This window comes from Otolemur garnettii, unplaced genomic scaffold (assembly GCF_000181295.1).
Source record: "Otolemur garnettii isolate 467f Iridium unplaced genomic scaffold, OtoGar3 scaffold00065, whole genome shotgun sequence".
Lineage (NCBI taxonomy): Eukaryota > Metazoa > Chordata > Mammalia > Primates > Galagidae > Otolemur > Otolemur garnettii.
Genome location: NW_003852460.1, coordinates 9,638,761 through 9,656,911, shown reverse-complemented (window position 1 = coordinate 9,656,911; position 18,151 = coordinate 9,638,761). Strand labels below are relative to the sequence as shown.

Here is an 18,151-nt window from a genome sequence, read left to right as displayed (position 1 = left end):
AAAAAAAAACAAAAAACAAAAAACAATTTTCAGTTGTGTGTAACTCAAAGGATTCTCAACTGATACAGTTTTCAAGTCCAAAAGCATCATAGTACAATGAGAAAAGTTAAGCCCACGATGTCCAAATAATTATACAGACAATACTGAAAGAGCTAGGATTTTTAGTCCGAGTGTTTGTACTCTAATCTCTGCGTTTTATTATTCTATGCCACTTGTTGCTGGAATACACTGCAATTACACTATCTTGAGAAAGTTATCTTTATTACATTCTAAATTTTGGAGAGCTGATAAAGAACCACACTAAGATACAAATTGATGACAAGGCTTTGATAAACCTGTAAGGTGTAATTATGAAATATAGTCTTCATCTAAATGCTTACACACTAGTAAAATTCCTACCTCAGTAAGTTAAAAAGAGATAATTTCACTCACTGATTTATGTATCAGCATTTTCTCTAATGACCCACTGAATATAATGCTTAAGAAACATCCATCTATCTATCTATATCTAAATATCCATTCTACAAATATTTATTGACTCTGTGCTATTGCCAAGACAATATTCTAGAGAGTGAAACCAATTTTTGTGAACTCCTTGAATTCCTGTAAGAGAACAGTCTTGAGTCTCCAGTAATCTTTGAACCCAAACAAAATGGTATCAACATATTTAAATTTATTAATCCTTTTCCTGGTTTTGTGGTTTTTAAATAACCACATGGGTAACCGATGTTTAAATGTTGAGCTAACAAAGAAGAATCAGCTACGAAGACACAAGAAGGAAACTTCCATGAACTTAGAGCAACAAAAAGGGAGATGTTTCTATGGTTCATCCTGTAAGGGTACATGTGAATCTTTCTAAATGTAGAATATAAATGTCTTAGCACAATAACTAAGAAAATGACATGAAGGCTATGTTAACCAGTTGAATGAAAAATTTTCAAATTGTTTATAAAAATAGCACACTGTACCCCATGACTGGATTAGTGTACACAGCCATGATTTAATTAAAAAGAAAAAGACATAAAAAAGAGAGATGTTACCATGAAAGCTGCAAGAATAATCTAGAATAGAATATCACCAAAAGTGAGTTGAGGACCTTTATTTTTTTTTTCACTTTTTTTTGTTTGTTTGGTTTTTTTTTTTTTTTTTTGCAATTTTTGGCCCGGGCTGGGTTTGAACCCACCGCCTATGGCATATGGGGCCGGCGTCCTACTCCTTTAAGCTACAGGCACCACCCCAAATTGAAGACCTTTATACAGAAGCTGTATAAAATTCCACAAGGATAGTAAGCAAAATTTCTTCAAAGCACTATGAACAATTAACTTTAGGAAAGTACAATGGTACTGTTTCTCTGTAGACCGTTAGTAAGATCAAGTTGCTATGTAGTTTGCACCTTCCTAATAATTATTTGCACTTTCGTTTGCCATTCCATTGTGACTGGGCTGCCTCATTGCTATCATTTCCTGTCCTTAATATCCCTCCCACAAAGGTGTTGGTTGCAGGTGCAAACCCTGTGATCAGCAGACCTTCTCCCTGTGAGCACCCACTAAAAGGAAAGGAGAACTTTCATATTAAATGTTGTACTTCTCTGGTAGATTTTGATGATGTTCCTAGAACAACCTTTAGAGGTAGGTCATAGGTTATATATATATATATATACACACACACACACACATATATATATATATATATATGAACTGCATGCGGACAGAAGACACATCATAGAGCTTTCTGGCAACAAGTAGGATAAACTGGGGCTTGGAGGTCCCTTTTTAGCTCTCTGCAACCTCAGAAAAGTTATTTTATGAATCTCTGCCCTAGTTTAAGTATAAAACACGTGGCAGCTCCTGATTTCATGGGAGGGTTTTGAAAATTTATCTATTAGTGAAATAAAAATATGAGAATGAACTCAAAATCCATACAGCTTTAGAACAGGAGCTGGCAAACTACTATAGTCCAAGGGTCACATCTGCCCTGCACTCTGTTTTTGTAAATAAAGTTTTATTGGAACACAATCACATATCCATTTATTTATATTTTTCCTATGATAGCTTGAAAACTACTACAGCAGAGGTGCATTGTGCTGAGTCACAACTGAAAAACCACATGGCCTCCAAAGCCTAAAACATTTGCTATGTGACCATTTACAGAAAAGGTTGTTGACCTGGCCCACAGAGGTAAGGTTGGAGGGGGAAAAGTATATATCTTTTGGTGAGAAAACCCATCTTTGACAGAGCATAAAGATTGCTTTCTGAGTGAGTCAACAGCTAGAAGCAATGATTACTCTTTGATATGTGTTTATTGAGAAAGGCATGTGAAAAATGATTTTTAAAAAAGAGTCAAGAGATGAGGTTGGGGGGTAAAGGCTGAAGGATAAACAGTTTTTAACTTATGCACTCTTCTAAGAAACATGATTGACAAAGGAACCCTATCATACCCTTGTTTCCTCTTCTTACTTCCCTATATTGGCCAACTACTTACACTAAGAGTGATGACATGGAAGGAAAGCAAAGGCAAAGAAAGCTAGGGCAACCCAGAGTTCCTTTTCCTTCAGTTCTTCCTTACTTATCAGCAAACCAAAAGGAGGGAATGTTGGTAGAAAGTGTGCATTATCAAGAAGTAAAACTAAAACCCTTGAGTTAGTTTTGTGTAGCATTTCCACAGTTCTGGCTAAAATGAAAGACATATGCATACATGAATTATGGAATACAAACTGTGTCATTTTAGTGATTCTGCAGACAAGTTAAATACTCTTATATTTGCATCTAAAATACACAGTGTACAATATAAGGATGATCAGTAAAATTCATGCTAATAATTTGGAATTAGATTTTTCTTTACTTAGAATGGCATTATATAACAAATAAAAAAACCCTCTATGACAGGTAGGCAGAGACCAAAGGAGAAGGGGCAAATCTTTACATTTTAGGACCTTTATCATAACTTTTACAAATACAGACTTGCAGATATCTTGCTTTTTGAACAATGGATCTGCATTTTCATTTTGCAATGGGTCCTGAAATTTATGTAGCCAGATCTGTGCCCTCAGTAACATCCTTTGAAATCAAACAGCCTTCTTTCAGAGTCTCTTCTAGCCTTCCCAGTGTGAACTGCCATCGCCATATCTGTGATCCTAGAGCAGCTGATTGGCACATTCCCTGCAAAAACTCTGTGACATGGCTACTCTTGACTCCACTGACACAAAAAGTACCACCTTCTCTTATTACCCCTGCAATTAAAGAGGCTCTTTGCCAGAAATTGGCCATTGATAAGAAGGCTTTATTTAAGTTTTTAGAGGAGTTACAGGATAAGGACTTAGCAGGAACTGCTATTTCCCACCCTTTGGTGGACCACAATACAGCATTTCTGTCACCAGCCCTCTTGTCTTGGTGTCCTTCTCTTTTTGTGCTGGAGTGCAGACCACAATGAAAAGACACCTGCCACAAAGGTAATTTCATGTCCTCTTAAGCTTAGCCAATGTACTTGGCAGCAACACCTACACCCCCTACATGGCATTTGGCATAGGCCAGGATTTCTACCTATGTCCCAGCCTTAGGCAGTGACATCAAAATTGCTCTCTGTAAGGGTTGGCTCAATCCAGAAAGGAGAGGTCCAGAGGCCACTCAAAATAATCAAGGGTGGCAGGCAGCCTCAAGCTAGTATTTCAATTACAGGCTGTGATGGAAACCTGGTCTTCCAGGTGCCTCTCCTTTTTACAGGCTGGACATCCCTGTGATACTGCATGGACTTTGTGACCCACCTCATGCACATCCCTAGGGGCTACCTGCAGCACCAGAGAAGAAAGAGCTGACCCAGTGCACTAGCTAACCTGCTGCCCATGGCTTGGCCCCATTGTGCATATCTCAACTCTGTGGTAGTCAAGTGGCCCAAGGAACTTCAGATAATTACAGTCCCTTCAGATGCTTTGGCATGCTGGATAAAAAAGCCAAGTGTTTCAGGTTGTGTCCTAGAGTGAAGGCCAGATTAAGTATACCAGCAAAGTTTCAAGAAGAAATACACAGGGAAAATTAAACAGCCTCTGATACAGAAGTTTGCCCAACATATAGCTCTTTGCACCATATGCCAAATTAGATCTGGAATGATAGTGTCATTTCAGAACCTTCCTGTTAAAAGCCCTTCCATCAACTCTGCAAACTCACCTTCCAGCTGGGAGCAGTGATTATTAACTCAGCAGATAGGTGCTTTGTCAGATTTCAAAGAAAACAAATCTGCTCCAACGAAGGGAATGAACAGCCCCTAATGTTCAGCCTGGGAAGCATTTGCACTGACATGACATAATTACCTTTTGTTTCATGTAATGATACAATCATGTTGACTTTGTTACCCCATTCCAAAATGATAATATACCTCCCTTGCCATGGCTGGATGCTTGAGATCCCGAGGAATTTGTTGAACAAAATGGCATTTGCTCTTGCCATGAGGCAATTATTTGCTTTTTATGCAGAACTCATCAAATGTGCTCAATTTTTATTTAGAATTTTTCAGCAAAAATGTACCAAAAAGAAGCAAACTGCCTGTTCTGTAAGTCACATAATGGTCCTAAATAAATATCATTAACTCTTTGGATATTTGAAAGGAACCCATCACCAATAGACCTCTTATTTCCTTCATGGGCATAATGTTAATTTCTACAAAGATCTCCAATATTTTATTACCAGAAACAAAGAGTAAGAACTCATGTAATCTCTCAGATCCATTTGTTCTTTGTTGAGTTTGTATTAAAAGACAGGCTTGGTAAAGTAGGAAATTAACGTCTCCTTCAAATACAAAAATATCAAGGGGGACATGGGCACAGGCAGAATATCCCCATTCCAACTTTAAAACTTAACTCTTGATTTTTTTTTTCATTTGTAGGGAAGAGAAAGTTTAAGGGAATTCATCATGGAGTAACATATAGGAGGACTCATTCACAGAATAACAGAGTTTTGTGAAATCTTGAGTAAAAAGAAAAGAATCTGAAGAATAGCCCAAGAACTACCAAATATGTTTAAAGATAATCAATTACTTTCTTCCTTTTTGGGATATTTGAATTAGATCAAGTCAAGATGTAGAGGGAACACTTTGGGACTCACACGGAAGGATAAGGTAAGGCTTTTCTATTGCTCATTTCCATGGTGACAGAATCCTATTGTGTTGACTTGACTGTCTTCTGCTATGGTTGATAAAAATCCAGAGCAGGAACTTGTATTTACAAACTACTTGTATTTATTCAGATTATTCTTTTCTGGAGTTAAGGAGCCAAAAATACATTTCACATTGACTGCTGAATAAACTGGCAGATGAGAATGGCTAAACTACTCACGAGTTGGGCCAAGTCCATCCTGGAGAACCAAGTGGAAGTTTCCACATCTCATTACTAATCTCTACTCTTCAGGTTTTAAGAGTTCAATTCTTCTGCATTCAGCAGATAGTGACTCAGTGTAATTGCCCACCATAGGAACTGCTGATAGAATACAAAGGTGTATCCTGTCTAATACACACACACAGGGCCATGTTTTGTGTATACAGGGTGAAGGTGGCCAGAAAAGCAGCAAGTCAAAAGGAAGAAAGGGCCTGTAAAATTAAAAACTTGAAAAATCAGGCCATGTATTCTGGAACTGATACTCCAATCTCTTCTCTCAACCTCTATCTCCATCCCCAGACTCCAATTTTGTTCATCATAATCATCTATTTTGCCAGCTAGTGTTTTAATATTTCTTTTGATGTTTTAATTTTGTCTTTTAATCTACAAAAACCAAAGTTCCAGATTAATTGTGTTACTTGTGCATAAATTCTCCCTACAACCACAATCAAATTACCATGTTCTTACTCTATTTAACTAAAAAATGGGGGGAGGGCGGCACCTGTGGCTCAAAGGAGTAGGACGCCAGCCCCATATACTGGAGGTGGTAGGTTCAAACCCGACCCTAGCCAAAAACTGCAAAAAAAATGGGGGGAAAGTAACACATGGTGCTCCCTACACTCTTTTAAATATATAATGTATCTCTCAAAAGAGTGAAATAGACTTTGCTCAGTTGAGAAAGATGGTGAAGTCTCTATTGTGTCAGGCCCATGGCAATGACCTTCATTCCCTCCTACCCCCAAACAGATTGAATTAATTTCCCCTGAGGGCCTCCACTATATTTAAAGGATAGTCTATTATTTTACTTATCATTCCCCCACATCATGAAATCCCTCAAGATAGGAACTTGTCTTACTCATCTCGGATCTTCAGCACTTAGTGATGTTCAATAAATGCTGCGTGGATGGATGTTGGGTGTGGCCAGGGAGAACTTTTGAAGGAAGTCCACAACAAGAGAAGCAGGCTGATCAGGCTCAGGTCTTAGGGTCTGAGTTGGAAGAGTATGGCAGGGACAGGCAGAGGTGAGCTGAGCACACTTCAACAGGGCTAGGTAATCTCACCACAGCATATGGAGAGATTAGTTTGGATTAAACTCCATGACCAAGTAAGAAGAACCAAGGCCTTAGAGTCTGAAGATATGGAAGCAACACTGGCTCCATCAGCTTATGGTGTGGACATCCCCATCTGTGTGAACCTCAGCTTTATCAGCAAGAGGGAGAGTCTGCTGTGGGCCTTGACTGCCTCACAGGACAGTTATCAAGAAGAAATAAAATCTTATGTCTTACAAGAATTTTCTAAACTATGATAGCGTGATATGCTATATAAATTAAATTACCTTTCTTGTGTTATGCAAACCAGAACACTTTGAGAGCAAAAGGAGGGGCTGTCTGTAATTATTTAGAACCATACCCATAATTCAGGACTCTCCTAGGCAGATGTAGTTGTATGACCACTCATCTATAATTTATATCTACATATAATCATCTATATCCATATCCATACCTTTATCAGCTACATCTATATTACCTATATGTATATTATATACCCATCTGTGTCTATGACTATACAAATCTATACTATCTTGTCTTTATCAATATCTATGTCACTATCTCTAGTCTATATCAATTTATATGTATATATATCTATAATTGTATTAATACTTCTATTCATCTCCATCTACACCTACACTTACTATTTATTGCTGCTCTCATTATACCAGTCCTCTCAGAGTATCTCACTTTCTGATTTTCCCTTCACTTGCCTGGCTCTCACTGTCTTATTCATTTCTCACCAGGATACTGTTTCTTGAGACTTTTTCTTTTCCCTCTAGTCTCTTCCCATCTGTCTCCCTCTCTTTCTCTGCTCTATTCTCTCTCTTAACTGATAAAACTAGGGAACCGAAACATTTTTATTTGGCATTTGTTATGTTTCTTAGATAATACTCTATTCCTCAAACAACTGTATTTCATATTTCTCTAAGAATACCAACAAAAGTTGTTCTTTTTTAACGGGGAATCTGGTGTAGTTGAATAAGCAATGGAGTGTGACTTGGCACCTGTGTCACTAGGAAAGCCACTTGATTAATATAAGTCTCAGTTTTATGATCTGGAAAATGGAGATAATCATCCTGTTGTTGAAGCCAAATAAATGAGATCATGCGCAGGAAAGTACTTTAAAGCAGCAGTCATAGCTGTTCATTAGGATCAGCTGGGGAGCTTCTGCAACCTCTCTCCTCCCTGGTTCCACCCCAAACCCAGGCATCAGGATTTTTTCCTGATTCTTAGTCTATTCCAATGTGAGAACCACAGATCATACAACATTACACAAATGTCTGTTAGCGTGCATTGGCATTCTTGATTTTTTTAAACCTATGGACCAGTGACTGTAGAAAATACATTACCTATCCCTACCCTAAATCATTGGGGATAGAAGAGGGAAGGTGAAAGTTGAACATATTTTGAATTGTCCTGGGCCATGTTCTGAAAGACTCACAATGGTAGAATTATCTTATAATTTAGCTATTAGACTAACTTTGAACACATGAAGACCGCTTCCTCCCATAGCTTTGTGCCTCACTCAGAAATAGTTGTACCTTCATCAAGAACAATTGTCTGATATGGCTTATTATTTACTTCCTAAGATGAGATTTTAAAAAAGAAAGCATTTAATGTCTTTCAAAAAGAATATGTAAGAGAGTGAAAAATTAAATGCAAAGGTGCTAATTACTCACCACAGATTAATTTTCAAATTGTCCCTTTAACTTCTAAAATTAATGAGTATAGAAATAGTCCATACTGCAAACTTAGGCTCCCAGAAACTCTGATAATTGGAGAACCTCTTTGTAAATGGACATTGCTTAGCAAGTTAAAAAAAAGGATAATTCTCATTATTTATAAAAACTCATTAGTGATAAAGAAAGAACAAACACTTTACAAAGTACTGTTCTTGACATCTTAAAACTTTCTCCAAGAGGACTGCGGAAACTTACTTTTCTTTCTCTCTTTCTCTTTCTTTCTTTCTTTTTTTTTTTTTTTTCGTTTAGTAGGCCTGGGCCAGGTTCGAAGCTGCCTGCCCTGGTGCATGGGGTCAGCGCTCTAACCATTGAGCTACAGGCACCCAGCCAAAACTTACTTTTCAAATAAAAAGGAACCACACAAATTTGGAAAAATGACACTCTGACTTTGGTTTTAAAACCTGCCATTTAGTAATCAGTGCAGGTTTCTCTATTAAGTTCCTGATTTGCTCTTACACGTTTTAACAGCTGGCATTAGGCCAGTGTAAATGTTAAAATGACACTCAGTCTGGCGCTTAAAAATGTCAGTGATGCTAATGATAATGCAGGAAGGCAGAGCCTCTAAACCAGATGACCTCAGTTTGGGTTTCTACCTATTGATCGAATGGCCTGGAAGATATGGGAACCCACAAGCAACCAGGGGAAAAGAGGCCTCTATTTTAATCAGAGAAGTCTGAGACATAGCTTCATAAATAAATAATCCATGTCTTAAAAATTACATTTCTTCAGCAGAAAATTTGTATCATTGAGTCAGATCATCTAGGTCACCATGAGCCAACTGCATAAATTCAGATAGCCATGTTAGAAAATAGATGACACAATACACCAAAAACACGCCGTCTTTCTAGCAACGTGAGGAACTTACGCAAGCTATGAAATTAATGATTCAAAACCGGGGTGTGAGCAAAACTACTGGCCTTTTTTCCAGTTTCTGAGTTTTCTGGGAGGTTCTGCTCCAGCTGCCATTTCTATTACAGTTTGTCTGTGAGCACATCTTTAGGAAAGCATTGGAGAGCCAAGGGGACTGCTCCCCAGTCATGTTCAAGGGCATCTTGGATCTTCCTGGGTTGGATCCAGGAGGCAAGCCCCTCAGTAACAAACTATGCTGGGAAGGGGGATCCTATCCCCTCTGTAGCATTCCTGGGGAAGGGGAGAGATTTAGGCCACAGAGACCGGGCAATTGGCCACAATGATCACATGTGTTTTCCCCTAGCTACTTCCCAACAATCCTCACCTGGGGAGGGGAGTACACATGACCAGCCCCCCCCCCAAACAATCTTGGCAGGTATTTTTATAAAAATGATCCCCCTATCATCCTGTGACCCTATCTTTACTAATCAGGACATATTCAGCTTGGCTGGAACAAAGAACGCAGCCAGTGGTTGTTAGAGATTTTTCTTTCTCTGACCACCAATTTCTGCTCAATTATAATTTAGCTAAAGCCACGAATACTTCTTGATTTCAAATCTATTTCACTAATTTCTTGTGATTAATAGTATTTCACTTAGGTTTGAGAAAAAAGCAGGGCAGATCTTTGCTGTTTTGAGAAACGCAGTATAAATGTGTTTCTCATAAAAACTGCAAAAAACCAGAGCACTGAAGCCATTCTAAAAAGCAATTTAATGGCTCCTCAAAAAGTTAGATGTAAAATTTGATTTTGACTTCCAAATTTCCTTTCACACGGCAATTCTACTCCTACGTGTATGCCCCACAGTAGTGAAAGCAGGGACTCAACCAGATTCTCATACACTAATGGTCACAACAGTATCAGTCACCATCTATAACCCAAATGTCCAAAATGTGGTCTACCCATACAATGTAATATTGTTCAGCCTTCAAAAAGAAGGAAATTCTAGTATCCAATGTACTCAGAACTATTATGAAACCAATATATAATCACCCACACTTTCATACGGAAGATAAAACACAACTATAGCCCAGGATGAAGAAGGGATGAGGAGGCCGAGGGGTGGGGGGGAGGGGGAAGGCCAGGGGGGGGGGGGGTAATCGGTGGGACCTCACCTAGGGTGCGTATTGCAAGGGTACATGTCAAATCTATTAAGAGTAGAGTATACATGTATTCACACAATAAGTAAGTGAGGTGAAGGCTATGGTAACCAGTTGGATGTAAGCATTCCAAATTGTATATAAAATCAGCACGTTGTAACCCCCCCCACCATCAAAAAGGATGAAATTTTGACACATGCTATGACATGGATAAACCTTGAAAACATGTTAAGTGAAATATGCTGGACACAAAAAGATATATGTATATTGTATGATTGCACTTAGATGAGGTGCCTAGAACAGGCAAATTCTTAGGGATAGAAAGTACAATAGAAGGTCCCGGGGTGAGGCGGTGGGAAGGCAGGAGAAGGACTTGGCTGTTCGTGTTTAATGGATACAACGTTTCTGTGGCGATGATGAAAAATTTCTTGAAAAGGATAGTGGTAAATGGTTGCACACCACTGTGAATGTACTTAATGCCACCGAATTGTATACTTAAAAACGGTTACAAAAGTTTCATGTGAGATACACACACACACATATATATATCACAAGTTTAAAAAACCACAGAAATACAAAACCTAAGCCAATACTAGTGTGAGAAGTTTGATAAAACCTATTATGATAAACCCTTTTGGTTACAGATAAGACAGGAACATTCCTTTCTAAATGTTACTCTTCCACATCAAACATTAGTCTCAGATAACGAATAAAACTGGCCTCGTATTTAGTAAAAGAGACTTTTGTTCTGAGCAGGATCACCATGTTCTGTGGTGAATTGTCACTGGAAGATAACAGCGGCTCAACAACAAAGCAACCCAAGGAAGCAAGATACAGAGGGCCTAGGAGATCGAGCTGCTTGAGTAATGGTCTCCAAATGCCTATGAGCACCTCAGTTAGGTCCGCTCAGTCTCCTAAGCAAATACAAACGAGAGAAGTCCATTACCTGATGAAGTAGTCTCGCCCATCTCGGTTCGCCGTCATCTCCCATCCATAGGGCGGCACCTGGTTCAAGCCCCAGGTTCCTGAGGGAGGTGGCCAGCCTGAAGACTTCGTCCTGTGGCTGAAAAAGGAGAAGGAGAAAGAGCCTCGTTACACCTGACTCCTGAACATTTCAGAGACAAACTCCAGATGGGCTACACGACTTGCTCCTCTCAATTGTGGGCTGCACCCTCAGTTGACTGATGAATAATTATAAAGAACATTTTTGTCTGAGTTGTTGTGCTAGGCATTTTCCCACGTGTTACCTCACTGCTTTTCCACAGAAGCTCCATAAGGCAAGTACACATTTCACAGACGAGGAAACAATGAATTGCTCAGTAAGATTAAGGAACGTCTCTAAGGACCCACAAGCCAGAAGCTCTACACACTTTCTATCACAGGAGCCATTCCTGAGCCCAGACGTTAGGTCACATAAGTGGATTTCAAAGCATAATGTAAATACATGTGGAAATATATTACCATCCTTATGGCTCTCAAGCAAAGTACCTAGAGGCTCAGCTTCCTGGACTCACAGGATCAAAATACAAAATTCAGACTCATACAAACTGCATTCTGGTCAAGGTGAGCTATAAAACCTTAGGCAGACCCCCAATGTAAACCGCAAGGCAAAATCCACACGTTATCTTTTACAGTTTCTAACCCACAACTTAAACTCGACTTATCAAGATGGAACTCGGTTTTACTCTTTGTCCCCTTCTCACTAGTGCACTCCCCTAGTCTTTGGAAAAAGTATTTGATTCCTTAGTAAGAGCAAAGCATAGGTTAAGGAGAATTTTCTAGAAGCCTGTCTTTCCAAAAGCAAGAGGAAAAGGGAAGTCACCCCACCTAGCAAACAGCTGTGACCTGCGGAAGTAGCGCTGCATAGGCCGGAGCCGGGGCCGGACCGAGTTTCTGAAGATCCATCGAATCCTGGCTAAGTCTCTTCGGCCCCGGTACCTGAAGAAATTCCTTCTTTCCCTCATGACTGCCCAAGACTTCTTCAGAGCTTAACTATGCGTCAACGAAGGGAAAGTAGCTGGCTTTTCAAAGAACTAAAGTGAATTTCTTCCAGCCTCCCCCAGGATGACAGTGTTCTTGTTAGCCTCCCAGCAGTGCTTCAGCCCGTGATTTATATATTAGGTGGTGGAGGTTCTGCGTGTGCTCAGAAGTTACATTGGAGCAGAGTCTCCCCAAAGTTTAGGAGTGAGAGTACATCTAGTGATAGATTACAGAAGCACAGGCATTCATTCTGTCAGACATTATCTTCTGTACAGGAAGAGTCAAGGCCTGGGATCACTGACTTTATCTTTTTTTTAAAAAAATACAGCTATTCAGGCTGGGCTCTAACCGGCTTAGTGTCTTGGGGCACTGTTCCAGGGGGCTGTGCCCGGTGGCAGAGTCAAGAGCTTTGTGAAATTCTGCTGAGAAGCAGAACGAACATGGTTTCTTCTGTTTGCAACTTTGTCTCATACAGGATTTGGAAGGCAGAAAGAGGTGCCCTTTTAGGACTGATCATCATTCCTAATTACTCTGTCCTTTCTCTCTAGGTGAAGTCACTCACTGCATAGCCTAGAAGAGCCTCTGGGTGGTTTGGAAGCAGGGAGTGGGGAGTGGGGGGTGGGGGGGAGTGCATGAGGAAGCTGTGATCACCTTTTCAGGGACTTACAGTTGGTGTCTCAATAGCTACCCAAGGGTCCTTTCAATGAGATGAGAAAGAAGTGCTCCCTGCAGTCAGATGAAGGACAGGGGTGCCTCTCCCCCACCAAGGCCTGCTACCTGGCTAGTATGACAGGGATTTTACTGCATCGCCACCCTTCTCCTTGGCTGGGTACTCTTACACCATGCACAACCTATACAACCTCGTGTGGTGGCCCTTCTGTGGCAAACATGCAAAGCAGGGCTCTCCATCTTTCTATGAGGAAGGAAAACTTTTAATTCCCCAGGACACCAGGGAACTCATCCCTGCCCCACCCACCCTCCTAGCACATCTGACCAGGACCTAACACTTCTCAAGTGAAATAAAGCCGTTTCCGATAAGTTTTCTGCAGAGGAACTATATTGTATAATTTTAAGTGCCTCTGTTACTTTAACTTCTTTTCAGTTTTTCTCCATCCTTTATGAACACTTTCTTGTGTGAAAAAAGTGTTTTGTTCTCATAAGAGAAAGTGCTCATACATTTAATACAGATCTGGCAGGTGCAGAATGTCCCCATAGGATTAGTTCTTGCCCATTGACTATTAAAAGGAAAGGCATGGCAACTGTTTCGTTCCTCTGTGCACGAAAGTCAGCAGTGGCAATTTCCTCTGGTGATTTTTTAAAAACTGTGTTGTTTCCCTGCAGTGAGAGAACATATGAATTTGCCACCCCGAGGTACCATTAAAAAAAAAACAAAACCAAAACACCAATTTCTATACACTAGTAGAGAACCCATTGGGAATGCTTTCTGAGGTGGTACCAAGAAAACAAACTCCTAGAGGTATGAAGGCAGTCTATTGTATCACTAAAAACTTTCCAAAAGCAATTGTATAGTTGGAAATGACATACAGAATACTCCTGCGAGTGAAAGGAGGGCTATGTAAGAACACGACAATTAGATTATTAAATTATGTACTGTATCAGAAACTTAATCTTTCCCAGAGGGGGCTGATTCATTAAAAACAATTAAACTTTTTTCCTTTCTTTCATTCTCCCCTTCATCCCCCCCGCCCCCCGAAGAAATCCTAATCACACTACAGGAAAGACACAAGCCTCCTAATATAATTGACATGTCTAACACAGCATTTTAATACCAAGCTAGAGGAAGCCTGAATTTTATTATGAGCTACATTCTGTCCTGTACAGTATGTTCAGGAAGTAGCAAACAGCAGTTCAGCAAGATGTTTTCAAATAAAGCCTTATGTCATAAAACACCACATGAAGTGCTAATACTGGAAAACTCTACAAATACAAATTGAGTGAATCTAGGTCAAGGAGCCTCAGCTGATACAAAACAAATAATTGAATAATGAAGATCAGACATGACTACACATCTTACTTTTAATATGTAGACATAAAATGCATGAGTCTGAACAAGGCATTAGGATTTAGCAAATTAAAAGCCTGAGGGAAAAAACCACCCTTTTAAAAGTATTTATCCATAATAGTCTTGAGAAAAGTATTTATCCATAATAGTCTTGAGAAGTAACAATTGCAGAGGGATTTGGCACTAGCTTCAATGCAGCAAGACGACTACAATGTTCAGCCTTGGAAGCTGGTGGTCTCCTCTCTGCTTACTGGGGAGATGTTCCAGGGACGTCTTTTCCCCATTTCTACCTTGCAGGTGCACTAACTTCTCCACTACTCTCAAATGCCCATCACATCACTGCTGAAAGACAAACTTTTCTACCCAGAATGCAAAGAGGTGGCCCCTTGCGGAAGAGCAGCAAGGACAATGCTTATAAAAGTAGAATTCCTGGATGTTTAGAGTCCCCTCTGATGCAGAACTCATTACCAGTCCCCTATGATGGACAAGGTGCTGCTATGATAACTCTGTTCTGTGCAGAACTCGTCATTTTTAACAATTATACCAAGCCTATTTCCCTCCATTTCACAAAGTGTCCATTCTGAGTTTCTAGGTACTCTTCCCAGAGGCTGAGACCTTTAAAAAATTTCCCCTGTTTGAAGGAGGTCTCATTTTCTTGTCCAATGACCTATCAGCTTTAAGATTCCTCTTGACTGCCTCGCCCAACTCAAAGACTCTCATCTAAGTAGGACTCTGGTAATTCTGCTCAGCTGCCCAGTGTTGCTGAGCATGGTATGCAGCTTGGCCCCACTGAGATCATTGGTAAGGATGTTGTCCTGCCTAGAGTTGCCAGATTTAGCAACAATAGATATAAGACACCCTGTTAAATTTGATTTCCCCCTAAACAAGAACTTTTTTTAGTATAGCTCATATAAAATTTAGGGATGCTTATATTTAACATTTATTCATAATTTATCTGAAATTCAAATTTAACTGGGCATCCTGTACTTTTCTCTGCAAACTCCAGCCCCTTTATTAAATGAACACTCTGATTCTCTGAGAGTATAAAAGGGGAGACTTTGCTATAGGACTAAAACATGCCAGCACAATCATTAAGGTTTGCCTTCATCTTACTAGTAGGAACAAATAATACTTCCTCTAAGTCGAAACCATAAGAAGCACCCTCAGTTCCCTGACTAGACTCAAAGCAAACTACAGCCTCCTAACGTGCCTAGTGGAGGGGTAAATATTACCTAATATGAAACCAATATATAAATAATTGCATGCTCATATGAACAATAAAACTCAAATATAGTCTTGTACAGGGGCAGGGGGAGGAGGGAGGAGGAAGGTGGGAGGTGGGAGGACATTGACAGAAGGAGGGAAGGCATTTGGGAGGATCTCACCTAATGGCACAATGCATGAGTGTATACCCTGCCCCCTGGGTGAGGGGCTCATTTTACAACTGGAACATTACCTTGGAAGTAAGAACAATGTCACCTAAAAATCTGTGGCCTTATATTAATTTGAAAAAAAAAAAAAAAGAGACGTAAGTATCACAGGTGGTCATAATCTCAAATCCAATTTGGGGGTTTATGTATTTCTCAAATTGAGCTGATACAGATCACCTGGCAGTATTTGTTAAATATGCAGACTACCAGGCCCTAGAAATTACGATTTAGCACATCTGGCTTCAGACCAGGAGCCCACAAGCACGTGTGCTTGTGTTGAGACAAGTAACTCAAGTGATTCTTCAGGTAGGGTTGTCAGATTTAGCAAAAAGCATAACAGAACATGATTGCCCATTTAAACTGAATTTAAAATAAACAATGGATAATCTTTAGGATAAGTATATCCCATGCAATATTTAGGATATGCTAATATATTAATACTTTAAAAAAATGTTGTTGTTTGTTGATAATTCAAACTGAACTAGGTATCCTGCATCTTTTAACTAGAAGCTGTAGGATTTTGGAAATGCTAGTTGTGGCTATTCCAAATTTGGCCTGAGATCCAGCAGGAAGGGTACCACCTGGGGCTTTGTTAGAAAGGCAGAATCTGCATTTTCTTGAGATCCTCGGGTGATTCAGATACCCTGGAAAGTTTGCTAGGCATTGCCCAAATCAGTGGTTCTCAATGTGAAGCCTCCTGCACAGTGGAGTCCCATGGGGGAACTTGTAAGCTACGGATGGCTGGAGCCTGAGCCAATGCCAAGCCATTGAGTCACAATACCTGGGGATGGGGACTAGATATCCGTATTTCGCAGTGCCCAGGCCAGCCAGGGTGGCAGCCCACTGCTCAGGTTGCCTCCTCATTTTCCTCAGCTGACAGGGCAGGAGCAGTGGAACGTGGTGATCAAGAGCATATGTGGCAGGTTCCAGAGTTTGTTTCTAGGACTGCAACAGCAGGGCTTCGGGATTTGTTAGACATGCAAATTTGGGAAACAAACCCAAGACTCACTCTAGGGTAATGAGGCTGACCCAGCAATCTGTGTTTAACATGCACCCAGGCAACGCTGGTGCCCACTCAAGTTGGAGAACTGCTAGGTTAGAACCGCACTGTCTTCAATTCAGGCTCTGCCATTTCTTTTCCATGACTTGGAGCCAGTCGCTCTCAGTCCCAGTTACTCTTTGGTCAAATGGTGGTAACAGGAGCCATGTCTTTGGGAGAATATTAAATGGGTTTTGTAAAGCGCTCAGTGTGCTGCCTGGCACCTAGTGGAGGACATGCTCTACAGTCGTGACTACATAAGTGTCTACCTGTCCCTTGAAACAGGGCTTTGGTGGTTGTGTAAGTATAAGTGGCTTCAATCCGTCCTCAGAACAGAAAAGAGGGGAAAAGGCTCAGTCTTCTATTCTTTTCCAATCTGGCAAGAACAGAGCAAGAAGGGGTTGAACCAAGCAATCACTCCTTCCTAGGTCAGAAGTTGGCGAACTTAGCCATTGTCAAGGCAGAAGGAAATATCAGAAAGGTTTTTTGTCTCCCCTCCCCCAGGAAACCAGGAATCCCAACTGTGTAACCTGGGTGCAGAGGGCCCGTTTCCACTTGTCTCAGGCAACCGAGAGTCCTTGCAATTCCGACGTCCTGTGACTTCTATCTGAGAGGACGGCTGTGTGAACCACTTTCAAACACTTAGCTCAGCCTTAAAAATAGCGACCTACATTGGCAGGGCTATTTAAGTCACTTCAGAAACTCCCAGTGACTGACTGAACTGGTTTGCACTTTGTGCTTCACCCATCTATTGTTTGCAACAGATTGAACCGTCCTGAACAAAAAAGCTCTTCGTGGTTTATCTGAACTGAGAGCAGCTATGAATGATATGGCAAAACTCCAGAACTATTTTATTGAGACCACTGGTGGAAGTAACCCACGGCTGCCTTCTGTGTGCCTGCCTCTAAGTTCTGGACCAAATTTTGATGGCCAATCCACCCCAGGAGAAGGCAAGCTCTTAGCATCCCCTTGCACCCCTCCATGGTGATCTGAGTTTCCTTAGGGACATCTCAGCATCAGAAAAAGCATGGGAGAAGGAATGTGAGGTCAGGTTCCTAAAAGCCCAGAGACAGATTCCAATTCTGCCACGTATTACATTTGTGACTTGTGCAATTTCCTCTAAACTCTCTGTATCTTATTTTCAGCACCTGTAAAGCAGAATTATTCTAACACATTTGGCCACGTACATCATTGTGTTATTCACAGACCCGCCTCCGTGTGCAACAGGGGCCCTGCCAAGGCAGGATTGTTTCTCTGTTAAAGAGGAGGAAACTGAGACTTAAAGAATGTCTAACTTACCCAGCAGGAAAAGCAATCTACTTGGAAAAGGGTCTACATCTTTTGGTAGGCACTGGGTCTTACATAGATGGTACTAGGCACGGAAACCAGGAGGCTAGAGCTTTGAGCTTGCCCCAAACTCACCATAGGCAAAGCTCCTGCTAGGGTTACACAACCCATTAGGAGATTGTCTAGGACTGAGCCCTCAGGCTTCTTAGTGCAAACTCCACATTACTCA

General features: G+C 40.6%; 1 protein-coding gene across 2 annotated transcripts in view; it reads right to left on the bottom strand.

Moving 5' to 3' along the window:
* The window catches only part of FRMPD4 (FERM and PDZ domain containing 4), a 531,361-nt gene that overhangs the window by 186,004 nt on the left and 327,206 nt on the right, over positions 1–18,151 (bottom strand). For both annotated transcript variants that reach the window (XM_003793053.2, XM_012807155.1), the window contains one exon: positions 11,110–11,226. In XM_003793053.2, coding sequence (XP_003793101.1) covers positions 11,110–11,226 — 117 coding nt within the window. The remainder of the gene's footprint in view (positions 1–11,109; positions 11,227–18,151) is intronic.